The sequence below is a fragment of the Zootoca vivipara genome, chromosome 1, assembly GCF_965207765.1.
Source record: "Zootoca vivipara chromosome 1, rZooViv2.hap1.1, whole genome shotgun sequence".
NCBI classification, from domain to species: domain Eukaryota; kingdom Metazoa; phylum Chordata; class Lepidosauria; order Squamata; family Lacertidae; genus Zootoca; species Zootoca vivipara.
The window spans coordinates 70933953-70953651 of NC_142582.1; the positions used below are offsets into that span (position 1 = coordinate 70933953).

The following is a 19699-nucleotide window of genomic DNA, read 5'->3' on the forward strand; positions in this document are numbered from 1 at the left end:
TTTTGTTTTTTAAGGAGCTATCATTCTTTTGTCTGGCATGAACTGTGTGCTCAAGAATGTGAATTCTTGTTTGTGACAACTTAAAATACACAGCAAGTCTGTTAATTGCCTTTTGGTAAGGCTATTATTGATGAGAGGTGTGTGTATGTGTTCTGAGCACATTTTTTGATTCCTTCAGTTCTGTTTTTATTTTTGTCTTGCTTTTGTTATACTATAGCTGCTCCAGACAGCAATAATATGGCAGCATTGGGGAAGTATCATGGTAGAAAGTAAAGCAGAATAAATCCACCACTCACAGTTACTGCATCCAGAATATATTGCAGAATGTACCCACAAGAGAACACTAGACTGATTGTTATTATGTCCTGATGTGTAAAACCACAGAATTCAAAGAGGGTGTGCTTTCTTTTTCCCATGACTGTATGTATGGTAGGGTGCCCATGCTACAAATTTGTATTGACTCCTTAAAATTTGTAACATGGGCACCATACTGGGGCATCCCCAAATAGTGCTGAAATACAAGCTTATTTTATGGTATATAAATTAGTGCTCGCAACTGCTCTTGCGAGATATAGTGAGTACAATATGCCAACTGATATACTGATATAGAGTACAACTGATATAGTGAGTACAATATGCCAGAGCCTGTTTAAATAGAAAGAGCCTGACTGATTTGGCGTGTGCAGGTGCCCTATGAGCTCAGCTCTGTCCTTGTGGGAAGTCTACCAGCATTATGAAGGGGTTGGTGGCAGTAAACTGCACATGCAACAGTGTGATTGGATTGTGACCTATATGTTTTAAAGTTTTAGCTAATATTTTAAATTGCAGTATCAATACTTGCCATTTTTCTGATGTAGCAATTTTCTGAATGATATTCTTTTCATTTCAAGTAAAACGCACGGTAAAAAAATTATAGATACAATTTCTAAAATGGATGAAGAATTCAATAAGGAAGCACCTGCCTATACCTTACAAAATTCCGCCGAAGCATTGATTTCTCTTCAGCTATCAGATTTTAAAACAAGTTTTCTGGAGGCAGTAGAAGAATTGCGTATGAGAAGGGTAGGCACATTTACTTATTTACCTATATTTCTATCTAATTCGGAAATGTAAAGCAATTAAAGACATTCTTATTCCTCTAAGCCTTTTAACTTTTTTTTAAAGCTTTTTAATGTTATTTTTATTTTTATATTTATAGTTTTTTATTTAGTCATGTCCAACTTTTCATGACTAAGATTAAGCAGAGATTAAGTCTCTGCTTAATCTAATGGTGATTATTTAACTTGCATTTGAGGTTTTAATTTCTATATGTTACTGCTGTTGATGCTTGTTCCCATCCCCTCTTGTTAACTTGCTGCGTTACTTCTTATTCTTTGTATTTTTCTGGATTTTTAAAATACGTTTTAATGTTTTAATTGTTTAAATATGTTTTAATGAATTATATATGTTTTATATTCTGTTGTACATTATCAAGAGGCTCTTTGTATGAGGCAATGGATCAGTGTAACAAACAAAACATGCAAAATGAAATATACAATAGAATGTATTAAAATTTATCCATGCTTGGTTAGCCTTTGCTGTTGGAAGCCAACCTAAACTGGGTTTTACACAGCTTTTAGAAAATGCTATACAGTATTGGTGGCTAGTAGAAAGGAGTTCCACAGTCATAAGAATGCATTTCTTATGCACAGCCTTGCTATTCAACATGAATGGTATAATCAAAAGGTGGAGAAAGATGGTTTTTTATGGATTTAAGTGTCTTTAACCCTTAGGGCTGGGGTTGAAAGTGTGGTTCCCATTGATGCAACGGCAACCTTGAGGTCATTCGCTGCTTCCCCCAAATCCTCTGAGCCCTCCCATGCACTTTTCCTCCCTTGAAAAGTACACAGAGCTGAAGGAAGAAGTTGGAAGAGTGACGCTATTTCCCACTGCACATTGCAGCTCTGTTTGCTTTCCTTCTGGATTTGACTTTTACTGAGATCCCTTGGAAAACCAGACTTCATGTGCATGCACTTCCTCTCTTTCTGTCACTTACTTTGCATGTCTATGTGTCCATGTATGTGATTGACTGCGGAATGGAAAAGTGATCAGAGGGCGTGGTGCCCACACATTAAACTCAAATGTGCCCATACGCCTAAAATGACTGGCAACTCTTCCCTTGAGGAATTTCACAGGTTAAAAGGAGTGGTGAAAGTGGCAAGAAATGAGGATCCTGGATACAGGCAAAACACCATGGAACATTGGAAAAAGGGCATTTCAGCACCATAATCTCTTAGCTTTGATACTGCTATAACATTGATAGGAGATGCCTGGTAAAACACATATATCACTTTAATCACTGGTCAAAGCCAGCTGAAGCTTTCTGGCAATCCTTAGCTCCAAATACTAGGCATTACAGTAGTCTATGCTTGATGTGAGTGAAGTTTCAGTGTTGGTTTAAAACAGGCATCCCCAAACTTCGGCCCTCCAGTTGTTTTGGACTACAATTCCCATCATCCCTGACCACTGGTCCTGTTAGCTAGGGATCATGGGAGTTGTAGGCCAAAAACATCTGGAGGGCCGTAGTTTGGGAGTGCCTGGTTTAAAAGGTCTGCATCAGTGCCCACCCCCACATCCACTTAAGTTCACTATTAGAGGGAACAAGTTGGACTTGCACAAAATGTTGTGGTGTATCTCCCATCCCAATATAATATTCTTTTCAAGCATAACATCCAGTATTTACAGACACATGTCTCATTTTTAATATTCTGTCACTCCAAATTCTGTGACTATTAATCCTATTAATCATTCTCAGACCACATTGGGCTGGCTTTGGCCTTTTGGGATTTTGAAAAAAGATTAATTCAAACCTTGTGGTTTCTCCTAGCATACTGATACCATCTTCTTGTTTCTCTGTTTGGAGGTATGTAAGAAGGCATTGCCCTGAAAAACATCAGAGGCAGAGTAAAAGAGATAAGTGTAGCTGCTAAAGGAATCAGCTGTCCAGACTGATCACAAGATTCAGGAAATATTTTAAAACTGAGACTGGCCATTCCCTGTGGCATGTCTCACAGTGAACTTGGTGCTGTGTTGTAGTAGCCTCAGCCGCTTTCCAAGTCCCTTCTGGCTGAGGACTTGAATCCTGTTTGCACATGCATGACCTGTGGCAACGGAATAGTGCTCTGGGTATCTTTGTTATAAACTGTACATAACAGTGAATTATTCCTTTGTATTGTTCTGCTCACTCCAGTTTTCTGAGCATTGGAAAACAGAAAAGAGGGAAGAAGAATATGTCCCTTTCTAGAAGAAAACTCTGGCCATTACCTTAGTTATACAAGAACCAGCATTTCACTCTCACCAATGCCAATCCGTTCAATGAAAGGGAATTTGCTAGGCTAAGTTTCAACCAGTTTGAGCCACTCTAGGGATGTTTCTGTATGGGTACTTATTGTGGGATTTGTGCTGCTGATGCATGCAAATTATTTGCAGCATCCTCATGGTAGTATTGGCATCAGAATGCCCCCTATTGAATCCAGATTTCTCTTTTCCAGGAAAAAGCCGATTAAGTTTTTAAACACTATGTTGCCAGTTACCTGCTTATAGTATTAAGCCTCTTCATGGAAGCATCCTAGTACAGTGGTACCTCAGGTTACGAACACAATCCGTTCCGGGACGCAGTCCGTAACCCGAAATGGTCGTAACCCGAAGTGCCATTTTGCGCATGCGCAAAGTGCAATTTCCGCACTTTGCACATGCGCAGAACGCACGCACGGCGAAAATACTTCCGGGTTTGCGGAGTTCATAACCCGAGGTGTTCGTAACCTGAGGTACAACTCTACAGTGGTACCTCGGGTTACAAATGCTTCAGGTTACAAACGCTTCTGGTTACAAACTCCACTAACCCAGAAATAGTACCTCAGGTTATAATAATAATAATAAATTTTTATTTATACCCCGCCCTCCCCAGTCAAAACCGGGCTCAGGGTGGCTAACACCAATAAAATTACAATAAAACATAACAAGCAATTAATTAAAATACAATATTAAAATTTAAAATGCAGCCTCATTTTAAGTAGTCCATAAATCCAAACCATGAGGGAGGAAAAACACAGGGGTCAGACTTAAGTCCAGCCCAAAGGCTAGGCGGAACAGCTCTGTCTTGCAGGCCCTGCGGAAAGATGACAAATCCCGCAGGGCCCTGGTCTCCTGTGAAAGAGCGTTCCACCAAGTTGGGGCCAATACTGAAAAGGCCCTGGCCCTAGTAGAGGCCCATCTAGCCACCTTATGGCTCGGGATCTCCAGTATATTGTTGTTTGTGGACCTTAAGGTCCTCCGCGGGGCATACCAGGAGAGGCGGTCCCGTAGGTTAAGAAATTTGCTTCAGGATGAGAACAGAAATTGTGCTCCGGTGGTGCAGCGGCAGCAGGAGGCCCCATTACCTAAAGTGGTGCTTCAGGTTAAGAACAGTTTCAGGTTAAGAACGGACCTCCAGAACGAATTAAGTTCTTAACCAGAGGTACCACTGTAGTCTCTTTTTACAATCCCAGTCATAAACTGGGAGGGGTGTGTCCTTCAGGCCACCCCCTCATCTAATTACACTTACATAAGCTGTTTTGTGTGCAAGGGCAGCTACTTTGCAGCATGGCCTGAAGAAATATCTCGGGCATTACCAATTCTTAAGTGTACTTATGTATCATGCATGGTTAGAGAAACAACTTATTCATGCATTAGCCATCTCCACTCTTTAAAATTTTGTTTCCTTGTTGCTGCCTATTATCTGTGTCTGGGGACCAGGGACAGAGCCCACTCCTTTTTTCTTAAAACGTGCTATAGCGGGCTTTGAACTTTAGAAATGTTCTTTAGGTACAGGTAACTCACAACTTATGCTCATTTAACTTGTGCACATTTAGCTTTACATGGTTGGCAAAATTAAAAATTAAAAGGGTGCAGAAAAGGGTTGGGCATCTGGGAAAAAAATACTTTTAAATCCTACCCGCTAGTGAACCACATGTGATTTGACTATACTTGATTTTTGTTTTATGTGCTGTCCCTGGAATGTAACCCCAAGTTGAGTTTTGCCTGTACAGTATTAACAAGTTTTGCTTCAACATCTAGTTTATGTAGGCCCATTGCAGGGTGTCCTAAAAAGGACTGTGAAGTAATTTGGAAGTCTGAGAACTGTTTGATTGAGCAGCATGAAAGAAATGGATTTTGCAATTTCGTAGGAGGTGGATTATGAGTTTGAAAAAGATGGTAAAAGTACCTAGTTTGGGTTGCTTGGATGTGAGCCAGCTGTACTCTGTTCCTAAATCTGTTCAGGGTCAAGAATCAGGGGGGCTTGACCAATGTACAGCCTATCTTGTAAAACTACAGCCTGAAGGAAGCACTTTACAAAGGCTTGACACTTTCTAAAGGTTATAACGAGTAAATAAACCATCAAATGACTCCTCTTTTATTGTTATGGTGGTGTTTTTGTAAAAACACTTAAATCCTTGTAGTCCTAAGGCAGCTAATAAAATATAAAGACTTCTAAAGGTTTTGTGTCTCTTGTTATCGTCTTAAAATTAAATACAGTTTCCCTCCTAAACATAAGAAAGTTTTCTTTTTAATGTGTTGCATGGATGTTTCAAGATAGAATGTATAAGTTTTTAAAACTTCCAGTTTAGAATGAAGGGGGAGGGGAGTAACAGTGGTTAACTGGAGACCAGCTAAATTTATTTGTTTAATAAAAAAACAACCTTAAATCTTTTGGGAGCAATCCTAACCCAAAATTTGTGCTCCTGGAGGGGATTAGTATTTAGCAGAGGTATCCCTCCACCTTCTTCCACCTGCCCGGAAACCTATGTCCCCACTGTGGAAGGATGTGTGGATCCAGAATTGCCCTCCACAGTCACTTACGGACTCACTGTTAAGACCATGTCCATGAAAGACAATCTTACTTGGCAATGAGTGATGATAGAGCAAGAAGGAGGAGGAGGAGGAGGAGGAGGAGGAGGAGGAGGAGGAGGAAGACAGACAGACAGACAGACAGACAGACAGACAGACAGACAGACAAAATAAAAAAATTCCTTCAGTAGCACCTTAAAGACCAACTAAGTTTTTATTTTGGTATGAGCTTTCGTGTGCATGCACACTTCTTCAGATTTTACTTCTTATTTTACTTCGATCCAGACCAACACGGCTACCTACCTGTAGACAGACAGACAGAAAGAAAGAAAGAGAGAAAGAAAGAAGAGCTGGTTAGGAGGGATCAGGTTTCCTGGAACACCCTGCTGTAGTTTCTAAAGGTGCAAGCTATTTGAGATATACTGCCGGGGCAGAGCCGGGCTGGCTAAGGATGTTGTGGATCCTAAGCCAGTCCATTCACAAGTAAGGACCTGATCTGCAGGCCAGTGGCGGACAACAGCGAAAATGGAAATAACAAAGCCCTTGGCTTTGAGTGGCATGAGGCAGCAGCATTTTGGAAGGAGCAGTGATTCTGCAACTCTGACTCCTTAGAATAATAGAATTGTAAAATTGGAAGGGACCCCAAGGCTCATCTAGTCCAATCCCCTGCAACGCAGGATTCTCAACAGGATCATAAATGACAGATGGCCATCCAACCTCTGCTTAAAAACCTCCAAGGAAGGAGAGTCCACCACCTCTCCTGGGACTCCGTTCCACTGTCAAACAGCTCTTACAGTAAGAAAGTTCTTCCTGATGTTTAGTCAGAATCTCCTTTCTTATAACTTAAATCTTTTTGTTTGGGTCCCAGCCTCTGGAGCAGGAGAAACCAAACTTGTTCCCTCTTCCATGTGACAGCCCTTTAGATATTTGAAGATGACTATGATATCTTCTATCGTTCTCTTTACCAGGCTAAACATACCCAATTCCCTCAACCATTCTTCATAAGGCTTGGTTTCCAGACCTTTTATCATATACATCACCCTCTTCAGAACATGTTCCAGCTATATTATATTTGTGCAGCTGGCTCTTCCACCCCTAGTGTAGAACCTTATATTTGTCCCTATTGATATTAATTTTGTTAATATTGACCCAGTTCTCTTATTGTATGCCACTAGATACATGAATTGTGTGGGAACAGATCAGTGGAGGTGATAATTTGTTGCTCCTTGTTCTGATGCATATTTAAGCAACTGTCAATGGGCAGTTCACCAGCAAAATAATTTGTATCACAGTGGAAACAAAGTTTCCTTTCATTTCCATTCTTCTCCTTCCTTTCCTACAAACTTAAGTGCTGATCTCCTAAAATGTCATTATTTCTAAACAATTCCTAAGCAATCTTATAACCCAATCCTAATGAACTTCCAAGTAAATTGCTTAGATCCAGAAATGCTAACAAAACATACTATTAGCTATAGTACGTAGGTCCCACTGTCAAATAGAAATGGAAGAGAATTTTGTTTGGTCTGCATTTTTAAGTGAAATGAACTAATTTGCACATCTCAAATTAATAAATGAACCTTCAGATCTGCACTTCAGTGAATTTTACAATACAGTTCTTGGGTCGAATAACACATCAAAGTGTATAAAATACATTAGAGTAAAATACATTTTGAAATGTGTGTATTGAGATAAAATATGTATTTAAACATGCATTGTGTTACAAATACTTATTTAAATATGGATTTAAATAATTGATTTTTGTATGGATTTTTTAAAAAATTACAGATCACTGCAGAATTGGGGCAGAATTGACATGTAGAATTGACATAGAAATAGGAAATTGACTGATTGGCCCATCCCTTCTGTCAAACAGCAGCCTACGGTACTTCTTAAATTTTCCACACTATAGAAAGTGGTTTTCTGCTGGAAGCTGTAGGCAATACCCCTGACTTATGTAGCTCTGTTAACCATTTAGCATCACCCTGTCCATTTGTGGCAATGCCAGAAATAATTCTGCATACCGGTAATATAGAAAAGCATCTATAAACAGGAACACAGTTGTCTTTACTAAGTTCTGAACTTGGCACTACCTGCACCCAGTTGCATGTAGCATTTTCATTTAAAATAATTAAATAAATAACAGCTGATGTCAAGAATAGAAAAGGGGAGGGAGGTAGGGAGGTAGGGAGGTAGGTTTTTTAACCCTTTCCCATCTGGCCATTTTTCTGCTGAAAATTGCCCTTTCCCAGTTGCTTCTCCTGGGGGGGCGGGAAACAGAATACACAAGTATACTTTACTGGCTGTTTTCTACAGGATTTTTACTAATAATGTATCATGTTTCTGCTTTTCATTAATGTGTGCTTTACTCATAAGCACATTTTAACAGCATTTGTAAATAAATTGTTTGAGAGCATACTCCCCCTTCTCTGAAAAGTCATAGGGTATTCAAAATAATTGGCTTTTGTCCCTGATGGGGGAGTACTGTAATAGAAGTTGCATCCGGATTCAGTGTTTATAGATAATTATAAGAAAACTATTTTGTTGTAGTTACAGAATATTACTCACTTAGGGAGTGCAGAAAGGTTTTTTTATGAGCTTTTATATTTTTGTGTTTATCTGCCTTACTTTTACGCCACATGACATTTGTAATACTCTGCAAACAATACTATAATCACAGAAGCAAAGGCTTTGCGGGTTTATGACAGTAGATAAGTATCAAGCAGTCAGAGGATTGGCAGAAACCCCTTTCTGAAACCCTGGAGAACTGTTGCTACGGTAGTCATTGTAGGGAGTCATTGACAGAGCTAGATAGACAGACGGTTTGACTACGTGCAAGATGGCTTTCTGTATTCATAACTTTAGTATTGGTTATAGTATAACACATAATAACAATCTGAACATGTTAAGATTAAAACATTTGGCTGCAACATCAGGTCAGTAACCAACACTCCTGGTTTTCAACCTATATTGAAAGACACTATTGCTATCAATTGTAGTAAACAGGCAAGTTGGAATTGATGGTAGTTGAAGGAGCACAGACCTGACCTCTAGACGAAAGAGAAGGCCTTGCATTGCTGATGATGTTTGTGCTCTTCTGGCTAGCCAGACTCACTGTTTGCAAGGGCTCGTGGACCAGGTTTTGCTTCTGAATTCTCAGGTGGCAACTTTGTCTAGGATTGACTTTTTCAGTTGCATCTACTGTGACCTTCTCTGGAAAATAGGTATCTTGCAGAAAATGATTCATACTTTTGTAGATTGGCTCTAATTGGAATATTCTTTGAATAGCATTTGGGAGCTTCGGGGAATACAAAACGAAGAAGCCTGTCTTCTGACAGAAGTGGGTCAGTGGGAACATAAAGCTTGTCCTGCAAAAATTGTGCAATTAACTATTAGCTTTCAGACGCAATTAGAGGGACTGGTTTTGACCTATAAATCTGTTGAGGCTTTGAAACTCACATATCTCAGGAAGCATTTCAGCCAATATGAACTCTCCCTCCTGTCATATTAATCCTCCTGTATAAAAAACATGTGAGGAAACTTTGTACTAATATATGCAGTGTTAAAAGAAGCCTTTATGGGGGAGTATTTTTTTCTCCTCCCATTTTCTTTTCTCCCTCTCTTTGAAACTTTCATTTTATTTCCACGGTCTTCTTTCTGCCTTCATTTCTCATTTGGGTTTTCCTGCTTAATTTGATTATCTTTGTCTTATGTGTACGGAGGTATTAATGGTGGTTGGATATGTAGGTGTCATTAAAAATCCATTGTTTTTAACTGGGAGGAACCTTTATATGGTGCTTGAAATCAGGAAGGCTATGTTGAAGGAAAGGGAGGGGAGAAATAATATGTTTTAAAAGTATTTGTGTACTAAACTGAATTAAATGTAAATGAAAGAAGATCTTATGCATAGGCTGTGGTTCATCGTTGTGGGCCCAATCTTGAGGAACCTCTTTTCTGAAAGTAGCTATGGCTGCAGGCCTGTAGGTACTTATCAGGAATTATGTCCCATCATATTCAATGAGGTTTACTTCTGAAGTTCTGAGTGCATCTTTATAGGATTCACTGTGAATCATTTTAATAAAGCTTATAATTATTTGTTTTATTGCTTGCTCAGATTACATCTCTCCAATACTGGCTTTTACAGTATTTTGATTGAAGTGTTTGATTGTTGCTCGCTGCTATAAGTCTGTTTTGAGGAAAAGCAACATACTGAATTTCAGATACTTATATACCCTGTTTCTCATATTTTAAGACATACCCATAAAATAAGCCATAGCAGGATTTTAAGCATTCAAGGAATATAAGCCATACCCCGAAAATAAGACATAGTGATAGGCGCAGCAGCAATGCCGGCCGCGGCAGGATGAGGAGGAAAAAAATAAGACATCCCTTGAAAATAAGCCATAGTGTGTTTTTTTGAGGAAAAAATAAATATAAGACGTGTCTTATAATATGAGAAACACGGTACTGGTATATAAATTCCGTTTTTTTGGGGGGGGGATATGTTTGTGGTCCGATGTATGAACTTAATGCAAACCCCTTGCTAGAGAAGAGGATGGAGTTGTGATGGGTAGAGAAGAACTTGCCCTTCCATTTCATTCTCTTTACTAGAGCAGCCATGTTTGCTGTAGATTTGTCTGCCCAGTCCACATATAAGAAGGTGGGACCTGATTTTAGCATCAAGAAAGCACAGTGCTAGAGGGAGCTAAACCCCTTCCTTTTCTTACCCTCCCATCATTCTGTGCACTTTTCCCCAGCTGAATGTCTATATCCGAAGTGAGCTGGACTGTGTAATAAATGGGGAAGAGATAAGGAAGGGGTGGTTTAGCTGTTCTTACCTGTCCACCCTTTCTGATGTCAAAATGAGCAACATATTGATCAAACAACTACCGGTATGAGTGTCCCATCATTTTTAGATTAGGTCTAAGATACTCACCTTAATTTGATCCCCCTTTTCACTGCCCCCTCCCCATTTGAGTCCCCCTTAAATGCATTTTTCCTTGTAGCTATCACTTTGCCCAGGATAATCTCAGAGTTGAGAGTCTTGCCAGTTAAGGAAGATTTACTTCTGTCATGATTGGGTCACCTTCTGGTTTTTTCTTCCTAAGTCAACTTTCTATTTCTTATTACATTTAGGCCCCACCTTTCCTCTAAGGAGCTCAAGGTGGCATATGTGGCTCCCCCCTTCCCATTTTATCCTTACAACAACCCTGTGAGGTAGGTTAGATTGAGAGACAGTGACTGGCCCAAGGTCACTCATTGAGCTTCATGGCTGAGGGGGTGTTTTTACCCAGGTCTCCCAGCTACGAGATGATGTGGGAAGGGATGTAGCTCAGTGGCTGAACACCTGCTTTTTGTGGTGAAGTCTCAGGTTCAAATCCTGATATCTCCAGCTATGGCTGAGAATTTCTCCTATCTAAAACCCTGAATAGCTGATACCAGTAAGTGTGGACAGTACTGAGCTAGGCATGGGTGTAGCCAAAGGGGGGTGGGGGTGGAGGGCAGCTGCCCACCTAAATCAAGTACAGTAATTAAATAGAAATACTTAACAAACAACTTGGTTCTGTGCCCCCCCTCCCATCATAAATTCTGGCTATGCCCATGGAGCTAGGTGAATCAATGGTCTGCTTCATTATAAGGCAATTTCCTGTATTCTTATGTCTGATGAAATTCCTCACAGCCTGAAGTTTGTGCACTGCCTGCCTCCAGTATGATTTTTTCTTTTTTTAGGATGAAGGAGCAGGAAAATATATATTGGTGAAATAATGGTTTGTTATTAATTATAAACAGTTATTGGTGAGATGGTTAGTTTCTGCCACTTAATATTTGTTGTTTCTTAGTCTACTGGCTAAGATCAAGTATAATATTTGTCCTTTGAAGCATTTTTTTTAAAAGGAAGCCATTACACAGTGATGTGTGTTTCTAATGTATACTTAAGACTAGATGGAATTTATTCTTCCTAATGAGTGAGACATATATTTAATTCTATTCAGAGCACAAATGACTATCCTAATCTTATTAACTAAAATTTCTTTGAAAATGTATTTTTTTTAAACAAACAGTGACCTTTTTTGTATGTTTTTGAAACTAGGAGACTGAAAGTCAATATGAGGAACAAATTAGCAAATTTGTTGTTGAAGTACAGGAGCTTGAGTGGCAAAAGGTTAGTGTTCTTCAAATAGTTAAAACTTGATAGCATCTGTTCTTAGAAACTTTACTGTTGGAATTAATATCAGTATTGAAGAATGGTGAGATAGGGTTTCTGATCTAATATACATGTTTCTGTAGTGTTCTGAGGTTTTGTGGAAGCAGTGTCAATAGAATTTATAAAATTTAGTGATTTGTTCTGTCAAAATTAAATGTGAAGAACCATTATATGAGGTACTTTAAGTACATTTGGTTCTAGCCAGTGTTATACTGCACCTTCACTCTTCTCTCTGAGTCCAGTGTCTTCAGTTATGCTTGGCTTTACAGGCAACCAAAACATTTTGTACGGGAATTTGAATGCAAATTTGTCTCCTCAGGCACCATATGCTCCCCTGTTGCACTGCTGTTGTGGATGAGGGTGGCAGTTTTTAAAAAGGCAATTCTAAATATGCTATAAATATTACTATATCATTTGTACATACCTTAAAGTAAATGAGCATTATAATAGCATTTTCATTCAGGTCCAAATTCATAGAGTTATATTTTAATAGAAATGAATTTCTTCTGACTACAATAATATACCTATGCTTTTTCTTCTTGGTTGGAATATTTGTTGCAAGTGTTGTTATTACTGTATATTCCGGTGTATAAGACGACTGGGCGTGTAAGACGACCCCCAACTTTTCCAGTTAAAATATAGAGTTTGGGATATACTCGCCATATAAGAAATATGACCCGGCATAAAAAACGACCCCCGACTTTTGAGAAGATTTTCCTGGGTTAAAAAGTAGTCTTATACGCAGGAATATACAGTATTCTTGTATGCCTTCTTTAATCATTATTTGATTATTTATCTTCATTTTTTTGAAATTTTTATTTATGATTTTCAGGTTTATACATCTCACTAATTTTCACTAATTTGATTATTTATTTTTAACCAAGAAAACTTAAAAATGAATTTTTTTCTTAATTTACTTTAAATATGTTTATATATGCCTTTTTAAATATCTTGTTCTTCTTTAATTTAAATTGTCAAATAATAGATAGCTCTTCAGGATCATAAAGAAGCATTAAACAAACAGCATACAGAAGCCATGGCAGCTTTTAAAAAACAGGTACTCATTGAGTCGATTTCTTCTCAGCAGTAATATACAAGTGGTATTGTCATTCATATTCTCAAGACCAGTTGAGTTGAACTGCTCAAAAACAACAAGTCTCAGCTATAATGAGAGCCTTGTTGTGGGGGATGAGTATGTACATGAAGTTCCTTGAAGTTGGGGAGGTGGATAAGAATGAATTGTATTGTATTGCAGCAAATCAATTTTTAAAAATGTACTAGCTTAAATAAAAGTTACACATGTTGGTTGATCATACTATTTAAATTTGTTTCCTTCTTGTGGCATTCTAGTTCCAATTAAGACTATTTGCTGCAGAAGAAGAAAAGGTAATGATATGACTCATTTGTCAAAAAAAAAAAAAAGGATAGTCAGTTAGTGGTTGGGATTCAGCGTGCTTAGTGTGGGCTTCTATGTGTTCATGGGGAGTTTTCAGCTTTTCCCTTCCAGCGGCAGACCTTGCAACCACTGAAAAGTTCCCTCCAAAGGCCGAGGACTCTGTAGAACATCTCTGCATGAGAAGTATCAGGTGTTGCCTTGTGATCTAATGCTTTGATCATATTAGGGTTGCCATATGTCCGGGAAATTCCAGACATGTCCTCTTTTGGGGGCCCAACATGCTGATCTGGGTTTTGCTTTTTTCCATTTCAAAGGAAATGTCTGAATTTGTTTGTTTGTTTATGGGGTTTTTTTTGGCTCAGGCTCAGGTGCATGGGTTGTCTGGATGCTGCGATTTGTTTCCCTGCCTCAGGCTATCCTCTTTTTTGCACTTCAAGATATGGCAAGTTGGAAGTAGCCTAAATCTTTGAGCACATCTTTTACATTAGTAAATTGTTATAGCAGATTATTTGAAAAATGCAAAAAGAAAAATGAGTGTGTAAAACTTAACACAGAGTCTCATCAAATTCTCAAGCTGATGGCTGAAAAAGTGGAAACATATTTCATACCCAATCATGAGTGAATGTTCATCCAGTGCTACAAAGTAAACACACTATGGATTAGTATTTTTAACTGAAAAGAGTATAAAAAATGAAAATGTCAGATTTTGCAAAACGTTGTGTTAATACAGTTCCTCGCACCATTGAACAGAACATGTAGATCAAATTGTAACAATTGCATGATAGTGATTAGTTATATGATTCAACAGAGAGGGAGTAAGCAGAGCAACAACGCTGCAGAATAAAGGCAAGGAGCAGTGTATTTTTCAGCAAAAGAGTCATCTAAATAGTCTCTGAATAGAGAATGTAGCATATTTATTTTGAAAAAGTGATGTTGACTTCAACTGAATGATGACAGGATCCATATCTCCTACAAAGTCTTTAGCAGGCTTTTATCACTCTTTATTTGAACCCACTGTGCTTTAGTATAGTGTTTTGTTGAAGTGGATGGAGTTTTATATTGCAGTGTTTTGAAGAACAGAAGTAATTATCCTCAAGACTTTTGCATATAGAATAGATTACGATGTGCAAAGTTATTAATACATCTCAAGAGACCTGTTCTTATGTCCCTTAGCTGAGAAATTTGTCATTTTATATTTCCTTTTTCTAACAAAATATTATGCTTATTTGAAGGGAAAATGTTTACTTGCTATGAAATCAAAAGAAAGAGAAATGGAAGGACTGAAAGAAACATTAAAAATGTTACAGGTACGTTAGCTCCGTACTCATACAGCCTGATTTATTTGGGCCCTGTTCCAGTAGAGTGTCCATGAAGTAGCCAAGACTGTGCATGTTCTGCCAATTAACAATTAGTTGGTGGGGGAGCAGGGACACAATGCAGCCCCCTACTTTCTTTCCCAAACAAGAGGTTGTCTAATCCAGGACTTTTTGCATGGCTCCTACATTGGGCTGGGGAATCTATTCAAGTGATTGTTTTCTGCTGCTCCTCAAAAGAGCTTAAGGCACCATATAAACACAGAAAATAAAATAAATGACTCCCCTTTATTTTTACAACAAAACTATGAGGTAGGTTAGACTCAGTACAGTGGTACCTCGGGTTACAGACACTTCAGGTTACAGACTCTGCTAACCCAGAAATAGTACCTCGGGTTAAGAACTTTGCTTCAGGATGAGAACAGAAATTGTGTGGCAGCGGCGCGGCAGCAACAGGAGGCCCTATTAGCTAAAGTTGGTACCTCAGGTTAAGAACAGTTTCAGGTTAAGAACGGACCTCCAGAATGAATTAAGTTCTTAACCCGAGGTACCACTGTAATTGTCCCAATGTTTTGTGGCTGAGGAGGGGTATAAACTCTGTATTCTAAGTCTAACACTATTCCTACTAGTTATTTTGTCTTATTTTGTATATGCAATTCCTCATCTAGCTAGGGATGCACAGTTTTGGTTCTGTTTGCATCTCAACTGAACTACACATGCAGCAGACTCTCCAGAGTCCTGTGGAGCAAAATGGCCAAGGAGATGGCTATATACCTTTCCCACAATTCCTCAGAAAGCCAATAAAGAAAATCAGGCAAGATAAGGCAGCAGTTCTTCTTAGAGTTCCATACTTGCCTTGTCATCTGTGTTTCTCAGATTTAGTAAAACTATTCATTAGTCCAGAAAAAATGAGGGTTTTTTCTCCCGTTAGGAAATACTCCATGAGAAATCCACTCTTAAATCCACTCTATTTAAAGGAGTGACTTTTCCACAGAGTATAGTTGCTCACTTCTTTAAAGGAGCAGTAATTTTGCCAGCTTTTGAGATCAACGCTCATTTGGATGAGATTTGCAAAACTGTCGCTTGGTCCTCTATCAGCCCATTCAATCATTTTTATAAAATTGATGCAGTTTTACGGTACAGTAAAATGTTCACAAAACTTTCTTGAATGAACAGTTCTTGGAAGTCCCATAGCAATCTGTTGTCCCCCACCAACAAAAACAAGGGAAGAATTGGACTTACCATGAAATTTTTTTCACCTTGCTAAAATGAGAGCAAATTACCCTGCTACAGTTCTGGGATCTTAGAACAGTTATTCCCTTGACACTCATATGGATTCCTGTGGACGTCTTATTTTTCTTCTTCTTTGGGATTGACACAGCTATTCTTTCAGGTTGTTAACAATTGTACTTCTGAAGTTCAGTGTTAGGCTTATTTAGTTCTTCTGATGAAAATTCCAGCCTTGTCTACAGTAGTAGTAGGAGCTTCATCCTAAAGTAAACATTTCATCCCTCACTAGCAAGAACAAAACTTCATCGTAAGACACTTAATTAATTTCCCCTAAACATTAACTCTGAAGTAATTGATTAAATATAATTGGGCTGCTCAAATGAAAATGATTAAGTTAGATTTGTTTGATCTAAGTTGAATAAGTTTTATAAAATTAGACCGGTTTAGAAAGGGAATCAAATAAAATATTAGACCAGACCAGGAAAATTTAATTTATTAAAGTATATTCTGAAATCATACAAAAACCATACTAACTTCCTTTGTGCTATTAAACACTCAGACATATCTAAATTTAAATGTAAATGTAAAGTTAAAGTTAAATGTTAAAGTTAAATAACAATAGGGCATTTTCCCAAACTGTTCTTACTCAAAAGTGCCTTTTCACTATGCAACAGTGGACATTTTGCTTGTCATTAATATTATGCTGATTATACTAGTTTATCATTTACTTTTTATAGATAGCTTGATTATGTTGATGCCATACCTTGTTTTTTAACATAATCTGGTTAATGCTGATATTATTTTAAAAGCAATTCCTTCACATTGCTGACCTTCTGTGCAAAAGGCTGAAAGGATTTGTTATGTCCTGCTCAATTCATGACACAGCACAAGTGATATATCGTGTACTTCATGGTTGGCTGAACATGATACATGGACTGAAAGAGTAATAAATGCTCCCTTGCTTTTCTTAACTAAGATATAGTTGGGGGGGGGGACCATTCAGCAATGGAATCTGATGGAATCTGATTTAAATTCACCACAACAAAGGCATTCAGTAAGTCAGTTTTCAGCCAACTGGTATGTCAGTTGCACTAACAGCAGTTCATGCAAACATTTTAGTCATATATACAACAAGCAGACCTGCACTCTATAACACTGGAATTTGCACGAGATAGCCATTTTCCTTCTTTGAAGAGGCAAATCATAGGTTGAAATCCGATGAAGAAGAGCTGGGTGTCAGGGGCAGGCGTGGCGTGGGATTGTTCCCTCAGGTTCAGCCCTCCGCACCAGACTGCCATTGGCCAATTGGCTGACACGGAGCAGGATTTCAAGCCGGGAGTGCTCACGGTCTGGCAAGGAGAGATGTCCCACAAAGCCACCACACCCCTAAAAGGTGAATGGACTTCTGTTCACCGAGGAACAGCAGTCTCAGGTGCATTTGTTCTTCTGGTGGTACATTGCTCATATGAGTAGATTATTCTACTCATGAGCAATAATTTGTAGATGTGAGCTCATTCAGGTTTGCTCTACTACAGGGACGCAGGTGGCGCTGTGGGCTAAACCACTGAGCCTAGGGCTTGCTGATCAGAAGGTCGGCGGTTCGAATCCCTGTGACGGGGTGAGTTCCCGTTGCTTGGTCCCAGCTCCTGCCAACCTAGCAGTTCGAAAGCACATCAAAATGCAAGTAGATAAATAGGAACCGCTATAGCGGGAAGGTAAACGGCATTTCCATGTGCTGCTCTGGTTTGCCAGAAGCGGCTTTGTCATGCTGGCCACATGACCTGGAAGCTATATGCCGGCTCCCTCGGCCAATAATGCGAGATGAGCGTGCAACCCCAGAGTCGGTCACGACTGGACCTAATGGTCAGGGGTCCCTTTACCTTTACAGCGGGAAGGTAAACGGTGTTTCCGTATGCTACTCTGGTTCTCCAGAAGCGGCGTTGTCATGCTGGCCACATGACCTGGAAGCTGTACGCCGGCTCCCTCGGCCAATAACACGAGATGAGTGCCGCAACCCCAGAGTCGGTCACGACTGGACCTAATGGTCAGGGGTCCCTTTACCTTTACTACCGGTATGCACATTGGCAGCAAAGCACAGGATCAATATTTTTTCACCTTCGTCTGATGCTGGGAGTGGGCCCTAGTCTCTCTACTGGCACAATAGCAGTCATGCCCTAGTATTGTAGAGAAATCTAGAGATTCTTTTAGGTGGGTTGTAGTGAAAATGAGACAAGACCAGCATAAGAAGGAGAGCATTTTGTGCCACATTCTAAGGGGAACCAGGGTGACCTTGCTCCTTGCATGGGTGCAAGGTTGTACTGGCAAAATGGTACAAGAAACAGTATGTGAACAGACCTCTGAAGGTGGTTTCCCTTGCAGTGAATGAGAACTTACTTGTTTCAGCACAAGCCTCTGCTTGTACCACAAGGGTTGATCAGTGCTTAGGACTGGGCTATAATAATCAATCTTGCCTTAATCTTTGAGTTATACAATTGGAAATTTAGAAGCAGCTGGTTCTGCTCTGGCAAGAACTTCAGGGCATAGAAAAGTCATAGGATGATTGAATGCAACATTTATTATATACTGATCCATAAACCTGGCACAGTATTCATGCAGACATACAGGTGAAAAGGAAATACAACAGGGGAGTAGTGTGGCCTTTCAGAGCCATGTTATATTATACATGTAGCAGCAGTGAGAAAAATAATATGGCGTAATACTGGGAGTTGATGCCATGCTCAACATTCATCTCCAGTATTTTTTGCCTCGGTAGAGAAGCTTTCATTGGCACCAGTGAACTTCCCTCTGTAGCAAATAGCAGCTCAGGGCGAAAAGCAGTTTTCACTGGGAATGCAGTTCAGGAGGAAAGAATTAGACCCATTCCATGCATGCCATGATCCTACTCTAGGAAGCTGCATAGAGTTTTAAAAAGGAGCAGCAAATGACCTGTTTATTGAGCATTCGACCTGCTTGTTTTCAGTGAGAGTAGATGATGCTATTATTTAATGAGCATTCATTCTGATCTTTGTGTGGAGAAGTTAGAGAAAGTTGTGTCAAAACAAGTGCTATTCCAGAGCATTCCCCATCACTTTCCTAACTGCAAAAAAGTCTGGTCTTTTGGCAAAGAGGGTTTGTTGCACAAGACCTCCCCACCAATTATAATTGTGCAAATTGAATTACCGTAGTCAGTAAGTGATTGTATCCCATGTGGAACTAGTGTTAGTGTGGAGATGCGCAGAGATCCATCTTCCAGTGGTGCATTTTATCATTTGTGCCCCAGAAGGGTATTATAAACATAATGTGGGGAGAGGCTTTGAGGTGGAATAAATGGAATATGATCACTAGAGCCTCAGTGATAAGAAAGCTAAGCAAGGCATAAAAATAGAAGGAAAATAGTTTTAAGGAGAAAGATTGTAAAGAGAGCTTCTTCTTTTTCTGAACACCTTTATAAACATGCTTGTAAACAGGCACAAAGCTGGACTCTGGGGATGAGTAAAATCAGGCAGGAAAAGGTTACAAAAACAGACATGAATTTCATTGTAGTCCCAGCAGTATTCACTTTTTAAAGATTTGCGCAGGCTCAAAAGAACTATGTTTTCTCCCCTCTTCTCTCTAAATGAAGAAATAGATAAGATGTTTGTAGTCATAACATCCACTCCAGTCAGATATACATAGGCTGTGTATACACTATAC

The 19699-nt window shown here is 39.2% G+C and overlaps 1 protein-coding gene and 1 long non-coding RNA gene across 2 annotated transcripts in view; one reads left to right on the forward strand and one right to left on the reverse strand.

The window, feature by feature from the left end:
- The window catches only part of LOC148687621 (uncharacterized), a 23852-nt gene extending 7711 nt beyond the window's left edge, over positions 1–16141 (reverse strand). The window contains exon 1 of the long non-coding RNA XR_015946306.1: positions 16019–16141. This is a non-coding gene — a long non-coding RNA (uncharacterized LOC148687621). The remainder of the gene's footprint in view (positions 1–16018) is intronic.
- Positions 834–19699, forward strand: part of CCDC73 (coiled-coil domain containing 73) — a 47583-nt gene continuing 28717 nt past the window's right edge. The window contains exons 1-5 of the mRNA XM_035118190.3: positions 834–1062; positions 11954–12025; positions 13053–13124; positions 13418–13453; positions 14696–14770. Coding sequence (XP_034974081.3) covers positions 931–1062; positions 11954–12025; positions 13053–13124; positions 13418–13453; positions 14696–14770 — 387 coding nt within the window. The 5' untranslated portion in view covers positions 834–930. The remainder of the gene's footprint in view (positions 1063–11953; positions 12026–13052; positions 13125–13417; positions 13454–14695; positions 14771–19699) is intronic.